The sequence below is a fragment of the Papilio machaon genome, chromosome 21, assembly GCF_912999745.1.
Source record: "Papilio machaon chromosome 21, ilPapMach1.1, whole genome shotgun sequence".
NCBI lineage: Eukaryota > Metazoa > Arthropoda > Insecta > Lepidoptera > Papilionidae > Papilio > Papilio machaon.
In genome coordinates this window covers 2,190,546-2,210,288 of record NC_060006.1, presented here as the reverse complement: position 1 = coordinate 2,210,288, position 19,743 = coordinate 2,190,546, and the positions used below count along the sequence as shown (strand labels likewise).

Here is a 19,743-nt window from a genome sequence, read left to right as displayed (position 1 = left end):
AGACTAGCTTTTACCAGCGACTTCGCCTGCGCGGAATAAAAAAAATGCACACAAGATAAAAAAGTTCCTATGTCCGTCTCCTAGTTCTAAGCTACCTCCCCATTAATTTTCAGCCAAATCAGTTTGACCGATCTTGAGTTAATAGTGATTCAACACGACTTTCTTTTATATATATAGATATAGATTAATAGAATTTACCGTAGATCAATATAATTACCTTTTACAGTATAATTGTGTCAAATAATTTACATAATAATATCACGAACATAAATAATAGGCGAAATCAGCAAGGCGCGCCCGTTTTTACAAATAAAAGGACATCAACGGAAAGGATACTACTGATATGACAGTAAAGAAATCAGATGCCATATCCTTTGCCATCCGGGTGAAACCGGAGCGGGTTGTTAGTTACATCTATATATATATATATATATCTATATATATAAAAGAAAGTCGTGTTAGTTACACTATTTATAACTCAAGAACGGTTGAATCGATTTGACTGAAAATTGGTGGGCAGGTAGCTTAGAACCAGAAAACGGACATAGGATAATTTTTACTCCCTTTTCTATTTATTTTTTATTCCGCGCGGACGGAGTCGCGGGTAAAAGCTAGTTATAAAATAGATAAGGTGATCACTGCAGTATCAATCTATTGAGATTAACGAAGATATCAAAGAGATGAACATGTTTTATCTTATAATATTTTAATTTCGGTTAAGTCACGTACTATGTCAAACGGTCAAATAACGCGTGCCCATTATCTTATGTTATCAAATAGATATAAAGGGTGTTCGTTTTATCTATATTTCTAAAATGTAATGAAGCTGAGTGTACTTTGACGTGCATCAATGAGACCTAGCTAAGAATATGTGGCTGAAAATATTTGTGGTATTTAATTTTGTTGTGCTTCCGTACAGTGTAAGTTATTTTTTTTATTATTTAAAAGTACGTTTAGAACATTTTAATTTATCTCAGTTCACACTTATTAATAACAGGAATTGAACCTAGAAAGCAAGGAGAAAGTTTTCGTTGTACTGTAACCAATGTGGCGACATTGTTAATTAAATAATACGCTGACCCTTGCAAATAACTTGATAGTTATTTGCATTACATGATTGTAGTATTTATATATATTACAACACACATATATATATTACAAGTACACTATTTTACTAATATTATAAATGTGAATGTTTAGATGTATGAATGAATGGCTATTGGGTATCTCCAGAACAGCTTAATGTATCTTGCTGAAATTTGGCATAGATGTAGAACATAGTCTGGAAAGACATGTAGGTTATCTGTCAAGTTTTTTTTTTAATTTCATGCGGACGGAGTTTTGAGTGACCGCTACTAATTTTCATTTATTATCCCTAAATAAAGGTGTCGTTTTTTGCTAACACATATACTTAGCTTAAAAACATAAAATTGGAATGTCCGTGTTGTGTCAACGCATATTGTTTTTTTGCAATTGTACAAAAATATTTTACTATCACTTTACATGGAGAATGAAGGAATCTTACTCATATTATAAATGGGAATGTTTAGATGGATGGATGGGTGGATGTTTTTATGAAGGTATCTTTGGAACAGCTCAATGGATTTGGATAAAATTTGGCACAGATATAGAACATAATCTGGAAGAATACATAGGCTAATTATTAAGTTATATTTAATTCCGTGCGGATGGAGTCGCAGGCGATAGCTAGTATACCTATAAAGATATACTTATGATTTTTTTTTTCAGATTTCTTGTCAGCCAGTAACAGAAAGTATCCGTGACACAAGACAGACTAATTTCGAAGAGTGTTGTCCTTGTTCAAGAGACGATGGCTCAGATTTTCGAGACCCGGACATGTCACCCAATTCTCCAATGGGCTCGTTTAATCAAGAAGCGGACGATTGCCCTTGTCGGTTTTCGGAGATTGATTCACAAGTATCACCGTCGATCTTTCGACCGTTTATATTAAGAAATTCCCAACCTTCGGAAAGGTTAGTACAAGTTTCTTAATCTTAAAAGTAAAAGATTTCTATTCCCGTGTTTTATAATAGCCTTTGCCCGCCACTTTGTCCGCGCAGAATTTAAAAAAAATTAACGTGATGACAATAGAATTTTTGAAATAAGTCCGATACTTTGATAGTTTATTCATTTCATCCAAAAATACATACAACCCCCCTTTAATATTAGTAAAGATATAGACTAATGTCATTAAAATTGCTCTTAAGAAGTATTTTCTCTATGGATTATGTTGTTTCAGAGAACAACAATTAAAGCAAAAACCGCTTCTTCAACCTGAAGTAGGGCTTGCATCTTCTGTATTGGAGACTATACAGAAAGCAACAGACGAAGAATATAAAGAAGCTTTAGAAAGAGAAGCTTCTAGAAGTCTAGTTGAAATAGAATCAGGATATCACGATTCTGAACCGGGTAATTCAAGGAACTCCGTAACAATAGTACTTAATCCGAGAGATGATTTATATGACGGAGATGATACTATCCCTGAAGCGTCACATGTTCACGAAACTAGATGCATTCATAGCCCTTTAGGAAGATCAAGCTTAGCTAACGATTACATGATACCTAGAATGTCAAAACAAAAGTTATTTTTAAAACGAAAACCAGTCGGCCACTTAACAAAATCGTTATTTGATATGGATAATAGTGCAAGCAATATTAAAGAAGCTTTCGCTGTTAATAATAATGCATTAAGTACTAAACTCAAGATGAATCCCTTGTTATTGAATAATTTATCAACTAAAACTGGTGAAGACTCTGTCAATGATCCAATTTCAAAGGTCAATTCAAGATATGAACTAAGAACAATGATTCCCGAACAAAGCATTGACTTAAAAAATAATGAGTTAAACAATAGTCCAAAAATAAGATTGGCAGCATTAAAGAATAGATTGCGGGATTTAGTTGAGATGAGAAATATTAAACGGCTAAATAATATTATATCATTCCCATTAAAACAAAATAATTTAGATATTTTCAGCAATAAAGATGAATCTGCAGCAAAATTAGCAGCAATTAATACTAATTCACCATTGGATCCATTGTTCGATAATGCAAGTCCAGTTTTAAAAAATATTATGAAATTAAAAGACGTAGAGCTTCTACCACCAAAAGAGTTATTTGGTAAACATCTGAGTGAAGACAAGTTGAAGCTGTCAGATTTAAATGTCGCTGCCTCAGAAAATGACGTAAAAGTATCTGATGTTAATGAAAATAAAAATGAGAACGATGTTGAGTTAGATACAAGAAAAGTCAGTGATTCAGAAGAAAATGTATTAGATCAGACTGAGAGTGAAGAAGAATCTACGACGGACGTAATAATTAACCACTCTCATGGTATACAAACGTGCCCAGAGAAAGGAAATAGCCTTACAACATCAAAAGATGCTCTAATTGAAGAAATGCAGCGACGTTTGGATGACTGTTTGAAATCGGCAAGAAAAGCACAAGTCGATGTTTATAAAATCGACCCGAACGATACCGCAGAACACTTTGAATATGACAGCAAAGAAGCAGATAATGAAAGTGAAATGGAAGATTCAATTGCGGAAACGAGCCATAATGTGAATGAGCAGATATCTCAGGAAGAAGTTGATAATCGCAGAGATGAAATAGATTCCTCGAATTTACAAAAAAGTGCAGAAGAAAACAATAATGAACAGGATTCTTCATTCGAACAAGAACATAATAGCCTAGCAACATTTAAAAATGAAATTTTGAGGAAATTTGAAAACATGAAAAAGTCTATAAAATCTAAATTACAAGATACAAACACAATTACAAAGCCCTTAATTTCTCAACCAATAAATGAAAAAAATACTGTAAGTCAGGACTTAAATAATTCAGATTTAAATTCAGAAGGTGACCAGAATATGGCAGTAACTGTAACTACTCAACCAAAAAATGAAAAAGATGTAACTATTCAGGATTTACAAAATCTATCAGATTCTCTTTTACAACAGGAACAGGAAAATAATATAAAAGATATCAGAATACCCACGCCTATCGAAAACGAAACAATATTTGAGGAGAACAATGAAAATAAGGATTCTTCAATTGATAGTACAAATGAAGATAAAAGTGCGTCTTCAGAATTGGATCCTACAGATACAGAAATAGACGAAAACCAAGCATCATTAGAAGATGATGATGACCCAATTAGCAACGAATCAAGTTTAGATGAAAAACAAGAAAACGACAATTCAGAAAGTTCCAAATATATAAACTTCCAAATAGGTGATACAAAAGACAATGATAATTTCGTACATGATAGTGATACGACACTTCCAAAAGATTCTGAAACAAATGAGATGTCATCCCAAGCAAGTAACTCCAAATATAACACCATTATTGCACCGTTAAATGATAATTTAAAAGGTCCTACATTGCAAGACACTTTTAGTTTATTTAAAACACCGTTACAAATACCTAGTCTTGAAGAAATAAAACAGGGTATTACTGATATTATAGATGCAGGTCAAAAAGAATCTGAAGATTTTCAGCAAACGGATTTCGATCCATTGAATGAGAGTTCCAATCGTAATTCAGTACTTTCCAATCCTTTAGAAATAAATTTCGCGAAATCTAATTATTTAGGGAAACCTCTCACTGATAGATATATTAGACCTTTTCAAAATGCGCGTAATAATATTGCAGAATATAAAAGTATAGTAGATACTTCGTCTTTAAAGCCTTTGATAACGGAACCATTTGATCATCCATCAATGTTACGTGGCTATCCATCATCATTAGCTTCCGATAGATCGAATTTTGCAGGAAACAAAAACTTAAAAGCATCATCAGATGCGACCAGAATTTCTTCTCTAGATGATATTACGCGTTTCTTCCAAAATCAGAACCTTCTGAAACCGACAAATATTAACCTTCCAAAAACTAATTTGCTTAAAAGCCCATCTTTTCATCCTCAAAGAATAAATTCGTTAGCAGATGATTTAAAATACAGATTAGATTCACTGAAACCAGATTTCAAACAAGCAAATCATGGTAATCAGTTATTAGGTAAGCCAAGATCAGAAAAGGACGACTTATTACTAACAATGTCAAAAAAACATGAAGATATGAAGCAAAAATTACAAGCTTTACATTTCGATTTTAATGATAGATTAGCATCAATGTACAAAAGACTTAACGATCAGAAAAAAATACAATCCGTTAATATTCCGACATTTAAGACAAAAGACAATAGTCTAGGATTACCAAAAACTGCATCAAATAAAGAAAGAGGTGGTCAAAATTTAAATTCCAACAGTTTGGCCAAGTTAGATAACAGTTTTCTTTCACAACCTCAATTATTACAAGATCATACGTCTATGAAGAAAAAATTTACACCGAAACCCAAGTCCATATACAAAGTAAAAGCAAGTACAGGACCATTAAAAGAAAGAGAAAATGGACATATTAAATATCCAAACCTCTCCGAAAACCATAAACTTAATATGAATAAGCAAAAAACTTTCACGCCTGTAAGTAAAGTTAAAATATCGTTTAACACTACACCTAAACCTTTTTCATCTTCTAGTTCAAATTTACAGAAAAGCCAAGATCCTATAAAGATTCCTTCAAGATTATCAGAGAGTGAAAGAACTGCTGATTTAAATTCAAACTTGAAAGATATTTCAAAAGCATTTCGATCTAGATTTCAACAATTTATTGATTTAAATCATTCGCCAAGTGAATTGATAGAAACAAAGCAATTAAATGAAGATTTATCAAATACTGAACCAAGAATAAATTCTAAACAAGCAAATTCTGACTTTGCTCAAAATTTGAAACAAATGCAAGACACAAAAAAGACGGAAAGTCCATTAATATCAAATTTAAGAGAAGCCCTAAAGGCTAGATTACAAAACATTACAAATACACATGCAAAACCCTTTAGAAATCCAGTTGAATCGACGAATCTAAGAGAAGACGATGCGGTGGTGTTGCCATCTAATGTGAAAACTAGTGTACTAAGTAATCCATTATTAGAAAACAAGTCATACAAATGCACTATGATATGTTCAAAGGATAAATAAAAAAATAAAATAAAATAATAATTAATAAAGTAAGATTGTACATAAAATTTAATTTAAGTTTTTATACGTATATTATTATGATTTATAAATAAACAATGTGTAACAATTTTTGGAATTTTACTTGCTCCCTTTTATCAATACTCTGTACTATCCATTGGATAGTCCGGCGTAACAATTTTTTCGTTGTTGGGAAGCTACATTGTCCCTTCTCCGGATGACATAGGCTATATTTTTTGCTAGATTATTTTTTATACCGCGCGGACGAAGTCACGGGCAAATGCTTGTTATTAAAACTGACAATAACTTACTGGTTTAGTGCAGATTATCCAAAATGATGTTTAAGTTCGAATAGTTTATAATGTTAATGAATAAATTTAATATTTTTGTTAATATTGAAAATGGCAAGTTTATAAATTTACTAGTGGTCTTAGTACAAAGTCTTTTTAATTTAATTTTAGGATTGTTTTTTCAATAAATATCTAGTACATTTCGCAACATAAATAGAACATGTCTACAATAAATTATTAGTTACAAAATTGTTCTATTATTTCTACTATTGTAATATTTTCTTGGAAAAACTTTTCATAGTTTATTCGACTATGAATATTAATATAAAACGTTACTTCATGTTTTACAAAGTATTGCGAGATATAAAATAAAAGACCATTAGTTTATTTGTTCTAGTGCTCACGATCTCTTGTGGAATTGTGTTTTAAACGTATTTTTATTACTTTTATGAATTAAGGCAAAAAATAAGCAGTGATTTTCTTTTGTTAGCTACATGTTTAGAAATAGCTTGAATCATCGGTTAATGTACTTATCTGTTTTTAATATATACTAGAATTAAATTATATGTGATAATGGAAGTGTTAAATATTTTTAACATAGTGTGTGTTGTGTTGTTGCTATATGCAGGCGAAACCATAGGTGAGTTTTTCGTTTAACATAATATGTTACCATTTATCATAGTCAATATAAATATATTTTCACTACACAAACAAAGGGAAAAATATTTGGTGTTTTTTGTCATTTAAAACGATTGCATCTTTCGTTATTTATGTAATTTCAACTATAGGTTTTACTAGCTAAGGATCCAAGAGGATATTGATGTTTAGACGCGATTGTTTATTATGTATTCAATGATTAGTATATAATAAACATTTTTATTATCAAAATAAAACAATTAGTTGGACCGCACTTGGCTCTAGTACGTCCAAAACTTTTATGATAATGATATGATAATCAGATTTGGAAATTTTATTATATTTCTTATATACAAGAAAAGGGGGTATTTTAAAATTTATTTTGTGTAAGTTGTCATTGACTGTATTTTTCTAGAGATAAAACATCTATGTGATGCTATATAAGTGTTTCGTGTGGAAAAGCACAGTTATGTAATTATTATTCTCACAGGAAAAAGATCTTCGAAACTCACAAGGGATAAAGAATGCGCGGCTCGCTTCATCGATGGTAAATCAGTGGTTTGTGTTTGCAATGAAACATATTGTGATACTATAACCAGGGATGTGCCCGATAAAGGAAGTTACATATCTTACACGTCTTCTCAGGTAAATAATTCTTTATTTTACCTTCGTTATTACGGCACCTACTTACTTGGTGATAGCAAAATTGAATGATAGGAAATACTTAATCTCGATAAAAATTGCAGGCGCAATTTAACGTAGATTCATTCTTCTCGTTGCAGCATTAGTCTTGTGTTAAATTATGACATAGTTTTAAAATTGTAATATTTGTGGTAATTAATTCTTAAACATGATGTAATAGGGTGGTTCCAGATTTAAGAAAAAAGTCGGAAAACTGCTAAATAAAAGATCAAGTAAGTAACCAAAAGTAAAATAAACTAGCTCTAAAACTATTGAAAAAGTTTTGTGAAACAAACAAAAATAGTTTTTTTTACATCATAAGGTGGCAAACGAGTAAGCGGCCACCTGAATACGCCTAAATAGCGAAGCGACCGCTGCCCATATATGCATGATTTTTACCTTAAGAATGAATAAAGGTCATTCTAAAAATATCTACAGAATTGTAAGAGTCCCTTTTTGTTGTTAGAGAAATCAAAGTACGAGTATGAACTGGATACTGATACGAAATACCAGACAATCGAGGGTTTCGGTACGGCGGCAACCGGGTCCGCCGGTTACAACCTGAACACTTTACCAGCTGCAGCTCAGGACAATTTGATCAGGTAAGTAACCTCGGTAGTGAGACTGCTTGTGCGGAAAAAAACTTATTTAGTAGCCTATGTGTTCGTCCAGGCTGTGTTCTATATCTATACCAAATTTCATCAAGACCCATGTGATCTTTCTGGAGATACCTTCCAACAAACATCCATCCATCCATTTAAACTTTCGCATTTATAATATTAAGTAAGATAAATGCTTTTTCCCTTCTTTCGCAGATCTTACTTCAGTGACGAAGGATTAGAGTACAACATGCTACGGGTACCTATTGGAGGCTGTGACTTCTCTCTGACTGAGTACGCTTACAATGATCTACCGGTAGATGACTGTCGTCTGACTAACTACAGCTTGACTTGCGAAGATTTGAATTATAAGGTAGTACAGTGTGATCCAAACTTCATTGCGGCTCAGATTAAACGCAACCCACAGACCAAATTTTTAGTATTTTGGACATAGACTCAAAATTTAAACGTAACTGCATTTATGGATTTAAATTGTATAACTTTTTAAAATTTATAAAGGATACGTGGCGTATTCTTCTGGAAAATATAAAAAAAAAATAAAGGTAAAAACATTTCTCGTGAATGAAGTAAAGATAGGAGATAAGGCACATAAAATGTTTGTTGAGCAATTATTTTACATTTTCATGTTTATATTTATTTTTATGAAAGTAGGTATGAAACGACAAAGCAACTGTTGTAAATGTTTATGTAAAAAAAGCAAAAAGAATATAAAAAAGAAGCGAAATCAATAAAATAAAAAATAAATACTTCTGTTTGATTTCCTTAAATCGGACACTAAAGGAGCAACAAAGAAAAAATGGATAAACCGAGAATTACCTCCTTTTTGAAGTCAGTTACAAAATTGAGCGCACGATTTGCTAACACGTTGTCCCAAAGGGTTTTGTTAAGAATTTTGAAGATTATTTGAAGGAAGGAAAGCAATCTTTATGGTTACTTATGGGAGGTCTGCAAAGTGCGATATAACGTCGTCGGTTGCTAGACGTACGCCTTCCCAATGATGGCTTAAATTCCTGTTTCTGTGCCCCCAACGTACTTATGATAGTTCCACGTTTTTCTAGATACCAGCAATTAAGAAAATGATGGAAGTATCCAAGTCTCCAGTACACATAGTAGCATCAACCTGGTCTCCTCCCAAATGGATGAAATACTTCAACGAGCGTAGTCCAAACTGCGGATTCCTTAAAACTGAATATTTTCAGACATACGCCGATTATCACTTGAAGTAAGATACTAACTGCCAATTCAGTGTTTTAATCGTTAACAGCCTCTTAGAAGAGTTTCTTTTGTGTTGGTTTCTGAGACCAAATCTCCGGTGTTACAGGCGTGACGATATGTTTTATATAGATACTAGCTGTCGCCCGCGACTCCGTCCGCGCGCAGTTAAAAAATGGGGGGGGGGTATGAAAAATAGATGTTGGCCGATTCTCAGACCTACTGAATATGCTCACAAAATTTCATGAGAATCGGTCTAGCCGTTTCGGAGGAGTTCAAGTTCGAACCCCGTGACACGAGAATTTTATATATAAGATTTTTTTCTCAGAAACCAACAGTTAGCTAGAGAAATCATACTTAAATACAGAATATGGCATTTAGATTGATAGTGACTTCCTTAGTGACCAAACTCGTAGCCACAAGAAATCTGTGATACTCAACTGACATTAGGTAATGCTCAAAGTGTTAAATAAGTAAAGTTAATGAATCTTTTTAGATCTTTTAATTAAGGACTAGCTTTCATCACTTATTTAATCAAAACAACGCCGAATAAGTGTTTCTTAATTAAATCAAAATTAACAAAGTAGTTTAAGGTATCATTGTATAATAGATTTTTAGATGAATATGCCTCGAGAGGGATTCCAGTGTGGGCTATCACTACTACTAATGAGCCGTCCATTGCTTCCACCAACATTCCTACTACGACCTGCCTTGGATGGACTACCAATCAGATTGTACGTAGTTAAAGTGAAGGTTTCAGTGGTTATTAATGTTTCTAATTAGCAATTATTCTTTTCGAAGGACGCCATTTTGAATCCGTTGTTAACGTATGTAAGTTTATTTTTTAGGGTAAATGGATAGTAGAGAATCTTGGACCTACCATTCGTAAGTCCAGTTATAAAGATACCAAAATCCTTGCACTCGATGACCATAGATTTACGATTGCCACTGATTTCTACGACGTAAGTTGGTGTTCAAATTTATTAAATACTTTTTACGTTGTTTTTGGCCACCCTATGTAGTAGACATTTTTTTAAAAAATAAACACCAAAGTTACGTAATGAAATTGCTATAAAATGTGTTCACATTTAAACACAAATTCAAACTATGCGTAATTCGTAGATAATCAGAGACCATCCTAAAGTGTTGGACTACATCGACGGATTGGCTCTTCACTGGTACTACGACAATGACGTACCAGTTCAAACGCTCCAGAAATTTCAGCAGAACTATCCATACTTATTTACGTTATCCACAGAAGCATGTGAAGGTAATGACATGTAAATAAAATTAATAAAATTGGAGTTACAGTATGTAATATATAAAAAAACGTATTTCTTGTTCATAATGTATCTGCGTTGATTATAAAGAAAAATCAAATTTTAAAATTTTTGTCTGTCCGCAAGGCCGCGTTTGTTCCTAGTAATCTCTGGAACGGCTAAACCTATTTTAACGGGACTTTAACTTGAAGGTAGCTGATGTATACGGGCACATTATATATACTATTTTCTTCTTTTATTCAATACTAGCTGTCGCCCGCGACTCACTCCGTGCGGAATAAAAAAAAACTTAACTAGTAGTTAGTAGCGTATGTGTTCTTCCGATTATGTTCTATCTCTATGCCAAATTACATGAAGATCCGTTAAATTGTTCCGGAGATACCTTCAAACAGACATCCATCCATCCATCTAAACATTCATATTTATAATATTAGTAAGATGGTACTATTTAATATTATTGATTCCAGGGTATCAGTCGTATGCAAAGAACAAAGTAGATCTAGGATCATGGGAGAGAGCTGAAAATTATATTAAAGATATTATTCAGGTTTGTATATTTAACGTAATATGCTCATAGAAATACAAACTGATTTCTTGAAGTTAATCTATTATTAAGAGTAAATGGACATCCGTTTTTCGACATGTTATACATAATAGGGCCTCGCTTAATTGGTGTAAAAACATGTTTTTTTTCACATCATTGTGTTAAGCTCTGTCTTGTTATCCTATTTTCTTGAACTATTTAAATATAAGCACTTGCTTATATTGTACTTATACTAGTATTTACTAGTACTTACTAGCATAAAACAAAAAACATAAAAGCGCAAGCTAAAACGTTACTTATGTACGCAAGACGGTCGGTCATTTTAGCGCTAGTGACAAACCAATGCGGTTTATATAGCGTTAATTTTTTGTTATATTTTTTATTGTAAAATTGTATTGGTAATAAAAAATGTAGTATATTTCATTTGATATTATCTTTTTCAGAATCTTAATAATAATGTAGTCGGTTGGTTAGACTGGAACTTTTGCTTGGATACCAATGGTGGACCGAATTGTATGAACAATTTCGTCGATTCCCCGATCATAGTGAACTCGGAGAAAAGGGAGTTTGTTAAACAACCAATGTTCTATGCGATGGGTCATTTCTCTAAATTTATTCCGAGAGGTTCTCGACGGATCGGAGTGAAGGCAAACTGTTCTCCAAAATGTATCGACGAAGCGGCGTTCATAACACCTCAGAATACTATAGTATTCGTGGTTTATAACGAGTAATGGTTTTTTGTCAATTGCATAAACAACAATCTTTTATTCATACGTAAATTGAAATGCTGGTTTTAAAATTATGTTGTTTTCATACAAATGAAAGATTTAAATATTTAGTTAGCAAAGTCAACATTAATCATCATTCCAAAAATCATAGATTTTTTTTTCGAAAAGCAAAAACTTCTTTTACTTCTATTTTATCTGTATTTATATTAGATTAGCTATAACTAGTTATTTGTAATTTTGCAGCAGTTCCAAAGCGACTCGAATTAGTGTAAAGGTTGGCGAGCGAGAAATACCACTGATGCTGGAAGCCAAATCAATCACTACAGTAGAATTCAATAACGAAGACTGTAAATGGTATGTATTCACAGGACCGGCGTTAGTGTAGGGCTGTTGGGTGACCGCCCAGGGCGCCGCACAGAAAGGGCCGTTACAGGTCTGCGAGTTACACATTCCCACATAACATTGTTGACCCTGAATAACCCTTGATCCAGAAATCTCGCCCAGGGCTATAATAGACCTAAAACCGTTACTAAGGGTGCAGATGTCAATTGTTTTCTTATGTATATTTTGTTATACAATTGAAATTACGTGCGCTGCTAACGTCATCATTTAAAATAGCTTTTTTGCTTATTTGTAATAAATATTATATTGACTAGTTAAATAAATATTTATAATCATTTTCAGCAAAAGCAACACAACTTCAATCACAGTTTACGCGAGCTCCAACCCCGTGGTGCTGAAATTGAAAGCTGCTCGTATCTCTATACAAATATGAATAGCGTGAAATTTAAGATATTGTTGCTGTGTATTTCTATTGTCAAAACACTTGTGTAAAACATACTGTTATTTCTCCTTAGTTTACAAGAATAATAACTGAGGCACTTATGTTGTTTGACATGTATTTTAGCTGTGAAACATAGTATAAAAGATAAACTTGACATGTTTTTACAATTATAATCTTAGTTTATAATATATTGTAAAATGACGCAAATAAAATTTACTTTGTATTTGTATATTAGTGTTATTTAAAAAAAAAATACACTCTTGAATTATATTCTAAGGGTTCATTTAGACATAAGTCGGAATCGTGTGACCAACGCTCCGCAATCGCGTCAGACTAATTGTCAGCGTCGTGACTCCGACTGCGCGGAATTAAAACAAACTTAGTAATAGCCTAGTAAAGTGTTTTATAAAAATTTCTATTGTTACGTAATTTAAGCGTAAGAGCGCCGGTGACTCAGGAGTTATAAGTTTGGAGACTTAGTAAGCACTTAATCTGTTCAGCCGTTCCGGAGATACCCTAACAAATACCCATCCATCCATATAAACTTTCGCATTAATAATATTAGTAAGATTGATTATATAGAAATTGTTCTTAACACGTTGAGTGTGAAACCAGATCTAAAACACCTGGCTTGTGTCTCGCTTACAGTGCGGCTAAGTAGATATGGAACTCCAAGTCATGGGAAAGGCATAAATAATGCCTACTTATTATTTAAATTACTAGTTTCATGGTAATATGTTATCTTAATATATGTAACACTTGAGTAAATGATCAAACACTTATTGAAAAGCATTCACTCAAAACGTACAGCTATAGTTCAACCACCAGGATCTACTTGTGTTAATATAATTTTAATAAGTACTTTAAAATTGTGTAAATTCGTTGGTCATGTACAGATTTTTATCTCGTCTTGATAGGATGCTGGTTTAAAAGCTTTACCCTCCACTTTAGAATTTTGGTCTTTGATTTCTTCCGTACAACCCTTTCTTGGTGCTCGCCTTTGTAGTAACAATAACATCTGTGCAAAATTTCAAGTCTCTAAGTATGCGATGATATATTCAGTCCAGTCAAATTGTCCATGGGATTAAATTCGGCGATAGCTGACTTATCGCCGAATTTAATGTCGTGTCCATACAAATTATTACGGAAATTCTAATAACACCATAAGAATCTAAATATAGTACATTTTACGTTAGAAGAACATATATTTAGTCATACAAATCACATGCAAGTACAAAAAGATGTTTTAAAATATTTGACGAAAATTTCTATGACAACCGAAATTATAACCCAGTATGCACACAACCTGTCACCGGGTAAAATAATTTAGTTAGTCTATATGTTAATTTACTATAGATGACAAGAGACCAATAAGTATTCAGCAAAGTACAGATAAACTTGATATATTGGAGCTGTCTTGATTAAAGTGTTCACTCAGCCTTTTTACTTCAGTTTCGATAGTTCTTTTAATTAGCTAGCATTTTATTGAAGTTAAAATAACAAATTCTGGTATTTTTTAATATTGAATTCTTATCGTAATGAATGCATACAAGGTTTCTAGACTAGTCGTCTGGTTATTATTAATATATACGTGCGACGGTATTGCTGGTAAGTAAAAATAAATCCTGGAATCAAGATAGCCTATGTTCCTATATGATAATGTAGCTTAACAATGGCAAAATAATTTTAGAAATTGAATTTGTTCGCTGCATACAAAATAAATTCTTGTTAAATTTATGTAGACAAGGTAAGTCCGACGAGGTTTTGATTGACTCGCTGGTCCAGTATGGATGCCGGTTGCATATTGATTTTATCCTTTACCGTGAAAACGTAAGATAAATGTACATATGGAATTCGACTCCAGCCCTGTAGATTAAAGTCTGGCCTTTTAATCCTTTTACATTTTGATGATGCTTATTTCACTTTATTTGTGACTTTAGGGAGCAAATGTTCTTTGAAGGAAAGACCTTGTGCCGCGCGACCGGTGGAAGGACAATCAGTACTATGTGTTTGTAACACAACATACTGCGATGAAATTAAAAGGGAAGTTCCAGAAAAAGGACAATATGTCGCTTATACTTCATCGAAGGTAAACACGTCATAAATAAAGTTAATTATTAAAAAATGGTGTCATATTTGAAGCATAATTACTTAGCTACCGTTTTATAATTGGGTACAAGTATAACAGTAACAGTTATTAGTTGAATAATGGTTAATTTGTATTGTAATTAGTAGAAGTTAAAACCTTTACTCAATTATTTGTGTATATAAATCATGAATTGATTTAAAAAATAAAAAAAGAACTGCATCCTTTTTCCAGGCTGGTTCAAGATTTAGAAAAAGTTATGGTGAATTCAATAAAGATTCATATTCAGGTAAACATTTTTATCATTATTTACTTTATTTTTACTTTGGATTTAATATTATACGTATAACGTTAATTGCAGGTAAAGAATGCATCGATGTTTTGAAAGTGAATCCAACAAAGACGCATCAGAAGATCCAAGGGTTCGGTGGTGGTATTACTGATTCCGCAGGCATTAACCTGTTCAGTTTACCGCCTAATATGCAGCAAGATATTATCAAGTTAGTTTTTTTATTTGATTTCAATGTGACATTCGGTGTTAAGCCAGAGTTGTTGGAACTTTTGGCTGCTTGAAAACTCATTTTATAGGAACATCCGTTTTAGTGAAACAATTATCATTTATGTATCTGTTTGGTGTAATGATTGTATTCCGACTGATAGGAAGGGAAATTTTTCGAGTTTATGGAAGGTCACTCCATCATAATCTTCTGAAACTTAGTACTTGAAAAATTTTAAGAGTGAGTTGTGGTTATTCTTATTCTTCCCCAAAGTGTTAACCAGTCACTCAAGTTTACATTAGTATTTAAAATAAATATTGCTTATTTTCAGTTCATACTATAGTGAATGTGGCATCGAATACAATATGGGCCGTGTCCCAATTGGCGGTAGTGACTTCTCTACACATTTGTACGCTTACAACGAATATCCTATCAACGACACCTACCTTACCAACTATACTCTCTCGTATGAAGATTATCATTACAAGGTATGTTATTTTTATCTTTCTTCTTACCTTAAAAAAGGGAGGAATCGACAAAAATGTTATATATAGTGATTAGATAAACGAAATTAAACAAAATCCGTACATGAAGTTTCAAAATTTTTGTAAACCGTATTTAATAGTTCTTAACGATTTTTTTATAAAAAATAATGCGTTTTTGAAATTCTAGAGGTGCGTTCTTAAGCCCAAATGGCATTATTGCATTAAAATATTTGAATCGTTTTTTTTTTATGCAACAGATACCAATTATCCAAGCCATCATGAATGTATCTACAGCACCGCTGCAGTTGGTAGGTACAGTTTGGTCACCGTCAGGTTGGATGAAGGACAACTATGGAGATTCAGGAGTCAACAGATTGAAAGAAGAGTATATGGGAACATATGCACTATATTTCTTAAAGTAATTTTTATTTTCTTCTTTACATTAGAGGTTCCCTTTTCTTACCATTAAACTACACTTACTTTTCTTCCATTAAAAGACGTCAAAGAATATATTGGGTTGTTCGGAAAGTCATTTCCTTTTTGTTTCTATTTTCTATGTTTCTTTCTATGCTTGTTTCTATTTTCTATGGTTAATCAGCTCTAACCGACCTTCCAGGACGTGGCGCATCTTCTTCGAAAATAAGTACATGAATCCTAAGTCGAGAAAAAACGAAATGACTTTCCGAACGACCTATTAGTATAGTTAATTCCTAAAATACAACGTTTATTCAGCAATTGTTTACATAAATATTCTTGCAGATTTTTACAATTATATAAGGAAAATAAAATCCCGTTTTGGGCGATAACAACTACTAATGAACCTTTGAACGGAGTAATACCGTTAGGCGAATTTCAACATCTTGGATGGACGGTGAAGAGAATGGTAATATTTTGGTATCCACTGATTGTTTACTAATCTGATATTATTGTCATTAGTTTTCCTCCGTAATTTTGCTAAATATTTTTATAATATAAATTGACTTTAACTCCTGGTATAGCAATTGTTTTAATTTCATCAGGGTGAATGGATTAAAAACGACTTAGGTCCAATGTTACGTAACTCTAGTTTTAAAGATGTCAAAATTCTGGCCGTGGATGATCAGCGCTATTCCATACCAATGTGGTTTAACATCGTAAGTACATTTTAATTATTCCAAAATAGATAGAATGTATCTAGGCAAAGGAAAAAAGATTCTGTTATCATAAAAGTGAAGTTGCTTTAGCGAGGTCATAAACATAAAATATTATAGTTCCATATTGTATATGTACTTATCTTCTCTATATATATAAAAGAAAGTCGTGTTAGTTACACTATTTATAACTCAAGATCGGTCGAACTGATTTAGCTGAAAATTGATGGGGAGGTAGCTTAGTACTAGGAGACGGACATAGGAACTTTTTTATCTTGTGTGCATTTTTTTTTATTCCGCGCGGACGAAGTCGCGGGTAAAAGTTAATATGTTATAAACTACACTACACATGCCATCTGTAATATAAAAAGTTTCCATAACAAATAATACAGAATCGAATAAAAAGAGCGCAACGATATGTTCTCGTACCACTATTTCGGAAGGTACTACCTCTACCTGTACCTGTGTCAAGATTGTATGCTACATAGAAAGAATAGATATCCAAAGTAGAAAAGCGATGGATAGGATAATTATTATGATCAAAATTTTTAATTGCAGTTGTTGCAATTAGTTCCGGAAGCTGAAGAATATATAGATGGCGTTGCAGTGCACTACTATCTTGACAACATCACACCGGCCTCCATCCTGCAGGAGACTGTGAAGAGTTATCCCAAGAAGTTTGTCATATCAACAGAGGCTTGTACAGGTTAATGTTATATAATCTTTAACTATAAATAAAAGAAATAAATAAAGAAAAAAGAAATAAAGAAAGATAAAACATTTATTACCACATAAAGAATATAAAACAAAAAACACACACGCAAGGCAGAAACTTGGTACAATAGTATGGCAAAAGGGACCAAATAACTGATTACCGTGAGTTTCCGAGACCAAGATTTTCGGTTAAAACATATTGTTAACTCTGTTTTGTCAAAGATAATAACAGGGAAGGTGAGATTTAAACCTCAGAAACTAACAGCAAGTGATACCGATTACTGACAACACATAATCCGTAGTACTTAGCCTGGAGCATTAAGAAAGGAATTTTCAAAATGAATACCCTAAAGTAAAGTGGGGGCTGAAATATTTTGTAGCCATGTATTATGTTTCTTTTCCACAGGATTTACTGGTCCAACAGATCAAAGGGTGGTGTTAGGAGCGTGGGACAGAGCCGAAACCTACATCATTGATATTCTGGAAGTATGCATAATTATAAAAAGCCACTGCCCTCTCGGATTATTTTATTTGTTAAATATGCACATAGTTTTTCTAATTAAACAAGTACAATTAATCAAGTACTGATTAATAAATACAATATGTTAACATGAAACTGTAACCATAGAAAAAAATAATTTCTTCACATTCTTTTAAAATAATTCTTTCCATATTCCCTTTTTCAGAATTTATTGAACAACGGAGTGGGATGGATTGATTGGAATATATGTTTGGATATGATAGGCGGTCCTAACTGGGTACAGAACTATGTTGACTCTCCTATCATTGTTAACGCAGAAAAGAAGGAGTTTTACAAACAGCCCATGTTCTATGCGTTAGGTCAAGTCACTAAGTTCGTGAAGAGACACTCTCATAGGATAGAAATGACGAATGTAACTGTATGCCCCAATTCTAAAGACACCGATGAAGTTAGGTGAGATTTTAAATTCTTAACACCTTTTCAGAATCCGATAAAGAGTTAAGTTCAAAAACCTTAATCCTGAACACTGGCTGTGAAATAAATTTGTTGTCTGATGAACCTTTGACATCTTGATTGGGGGCAAAAACAATATTCCAGTAGTCATTCTGAAGAAATTGTTAAATAAAATAAAATAAATAAATAAAAAAAATGTTGTCAAATCCGTAGAGAATATAGAATATAACATAGTAGTTTGTATCATTTGGAATATATTTCCTTTTCAGTGAGAACGTCTTCGTTTGCAACTCAGATGACAACGATCCAGTATACAACAGTGCAGCTTTCCTCACCCCAGAGAACACAATAGTGGTCATCATTTACAATAGGTAGTCTTTAAAATTTTCTTTAATTAATAATTACTATGTAAGTAAGTTGTTAATTTAAATGCAATCCTCATTACGAGACCTTGCCAACATACATACAAAAAGATAGATAAAGATTTTAGAAATTCGTGTTTCGTTATCAACTACGGAATACATCATGTGCAATAAATAATCCATGTTATATACAGACACTCCAATTTTATTGATATATATGGACGTATATATAAATTTCGATAACAAAATTACAGAGGGGACGCGAAGAATGTTGTTATTTCTATACGAGATAAAGAAGCGGTGGTTGAACTTGAGGCGTCGTCTATAACGACTGTCGAATTTCAGAATGAAGATGGTACCAAATAACATAAACTATGTGTTCTTTCCAACATTTATAAAGCAACTCCTGTTTTAAATAATATGAAAAGATTAAAAATTATTTGATTTGTTTTATTTGGATTGTCTTTTTTGTGGCTATAAAATATTTTATTCCACTAACCAAACAATATCATTACCATTTTTCAAGTGTTAGTTTAAAATGTTCAATTGTCCAATGCCACTATTTTTTTCTTCTTCTTCTTGAAGTGCCTCTTCGACTAGCGAAGGTTGGCGATCAGTTCTCCATATTTAAATTAAATTTAAATATGGAGAACTGATTTTTTACGTATCTTATATATAAAATTCTCGTGTCACAGTTTTCGTTCCCG

General features: G+C 32.6%; 3 protein-coding genes across 3 annotated transcripts; all 3 read left to right on the top strand.

The window, feature by feature from the left end:
• Positions 1-343: 343 nt before the first annotated feature.
• Positions 344-6,056, top strand: LOC123722209 (uncharacterized protein PF11_0213-like). Its single transcript, XM_045683328.1, has 5 exons — positions 344-403; positions 1,750-1,994; positions 2,261-2,430; positions 3,019-3,654; positions 3,865-6,056. The coding sequence occupies exons 1-5, from the start codon at positions 344-346 to the stop codon at positions 6,054-6,056; spliced, it is 3,303 nt and encodes a 1,100-aa protein (XP_045539284.1).
• An 860-nt stretch (positions 6,057-6,916) lies between these two features.
• Positions 6,917-12,819, top strand: LOC106718582 (lysosomal acid glucosylceramidase-like). Its single transcript, XM_045683327.1, has 13 exons — positions 6,917-6,983; positions 7,470-7,624; positions 7,842-7,893; positions 8,127-8,262; positions 8,476-8,632; positions 9,339-9,502; positions 10,103-10,226; positions 10,341-10,454; positions 10,615-10,762; positions 11,240-11,319; positions 11,760-12,043; positions 12,288-12,398; positions 12,729-12,819. The coding sequence occupies exons 1-13, from the start codon at positions 6,917-6,919 to the stop codon at positions 12,817-12,819; spliced, it is 1,683 nt and encodes a 560-aa protein (XP_045539283.1).
• Positions 12,820-14,773: 1,954 nt separating this feature from the next.
• Positions 14,774-19,421, top strand: LOC106718608 (lysosomal acid glucosylceramidase-like). Its single transcript, XM_014512756.2, has 12 exons — positions 14,774-14,917; positions 15,149-15,203; positions 15,276-15,414; positions 15,743-15,899; positions 16,154-16,314; positions 16,656-16,779; positions 16,916-17,029; positions 17,585-17,732; positions 18,147-18,226; positions 18,427-18,674; positions 18,944-19,045; positions 19,291-19,421. The coding sequence occupies exons 3-12, from the start codon at positions 15,395-15,397 to the stop codon at positions 19,400-19,402; spliced, it is 1,266 nt and encodes a 421-aa protein (XP_014368242.2). The 5' UTR covers positions 14,774-14,917; positions 15,149-15,203; positions 15,276-15,394; the 3' UTR covers positions 19,403-19,421.
• The last annotated feature ends 322 nt before the right edge of the window (positions 19,422-19,743 follow it).

What these genes read in the sequence shown, in the direction of transcription:
- LOC123722209 (XM_045683328.1), top strand. Translation starts at nt 344, where the DNA reads ATGACAGTAAAGAAATCAGATGCCATATCCTTTGCCATCCGGGTGAAA. An exon ending in ATATCACGATTCTGAACCGG is followed by an intron (nt 2,431 to 3,018) that starts GTAATTCAAGGA and finishes ATGAATCTGCAG; the next exon opens with CAAAATTAGCAGCAATTAAT. An exon ending in TTCCTCGAATTTACAAAAAA is followed by an intron (nt 3,655 to 3,864) that starts GTGCAGAAGAAA and finishes TAAATAATTCAG; the next exon opens with ATTTAAATTCAGAAGGTGAC.
- LOC106718608 (XM_014512756.2), top strand. Translation starts at nt 15,395, where the DNA reads ATGCAGCAAGATATTATCAA. An exon ending in ATCAACAGAGGCTTGTACAG is followed by an intron (nt 17,733 to 18,146) that starts GTTAATGTTATA and finishes TCTTTTCCACAG; the next exon opens with GATTTACTGGTCCAACAGAT. An exon ending in GTGGTCATCATTTACAATAG is followed by an intron (nt 19,046 to 19,290) that starts GTAGTCTTTAAA and finishes ACAAAATTACAG; the next exon opens with AGGGGACGCGAAGAATGTTG.
- LOC106718582 (XM_045683327.1), top strand. Translation starts at nt 6,917, where the DNA reads ATGGAAGTGTTAAATATTTTTAACATAGTGTGTGTTGTGTTGTTGCTA. An exon ending in TTGCCACTGATTTCTACGAC is followed by an intron (nt 10,455 to 10,614) that starts GTAAGTTGGTGT and finishes CGTAATTCGTAG; the next exon opens with ATAATCAGAGACCATCCTAA. An exon ending in AATAACGAAGACTGTAAATG is followed by an intron (nt 12,399 to 12,728) that starts GTATGTATTCAC and finishes AATCATTTTCAG; the next exon opens with CAAAAGCAACACAACTTCAA.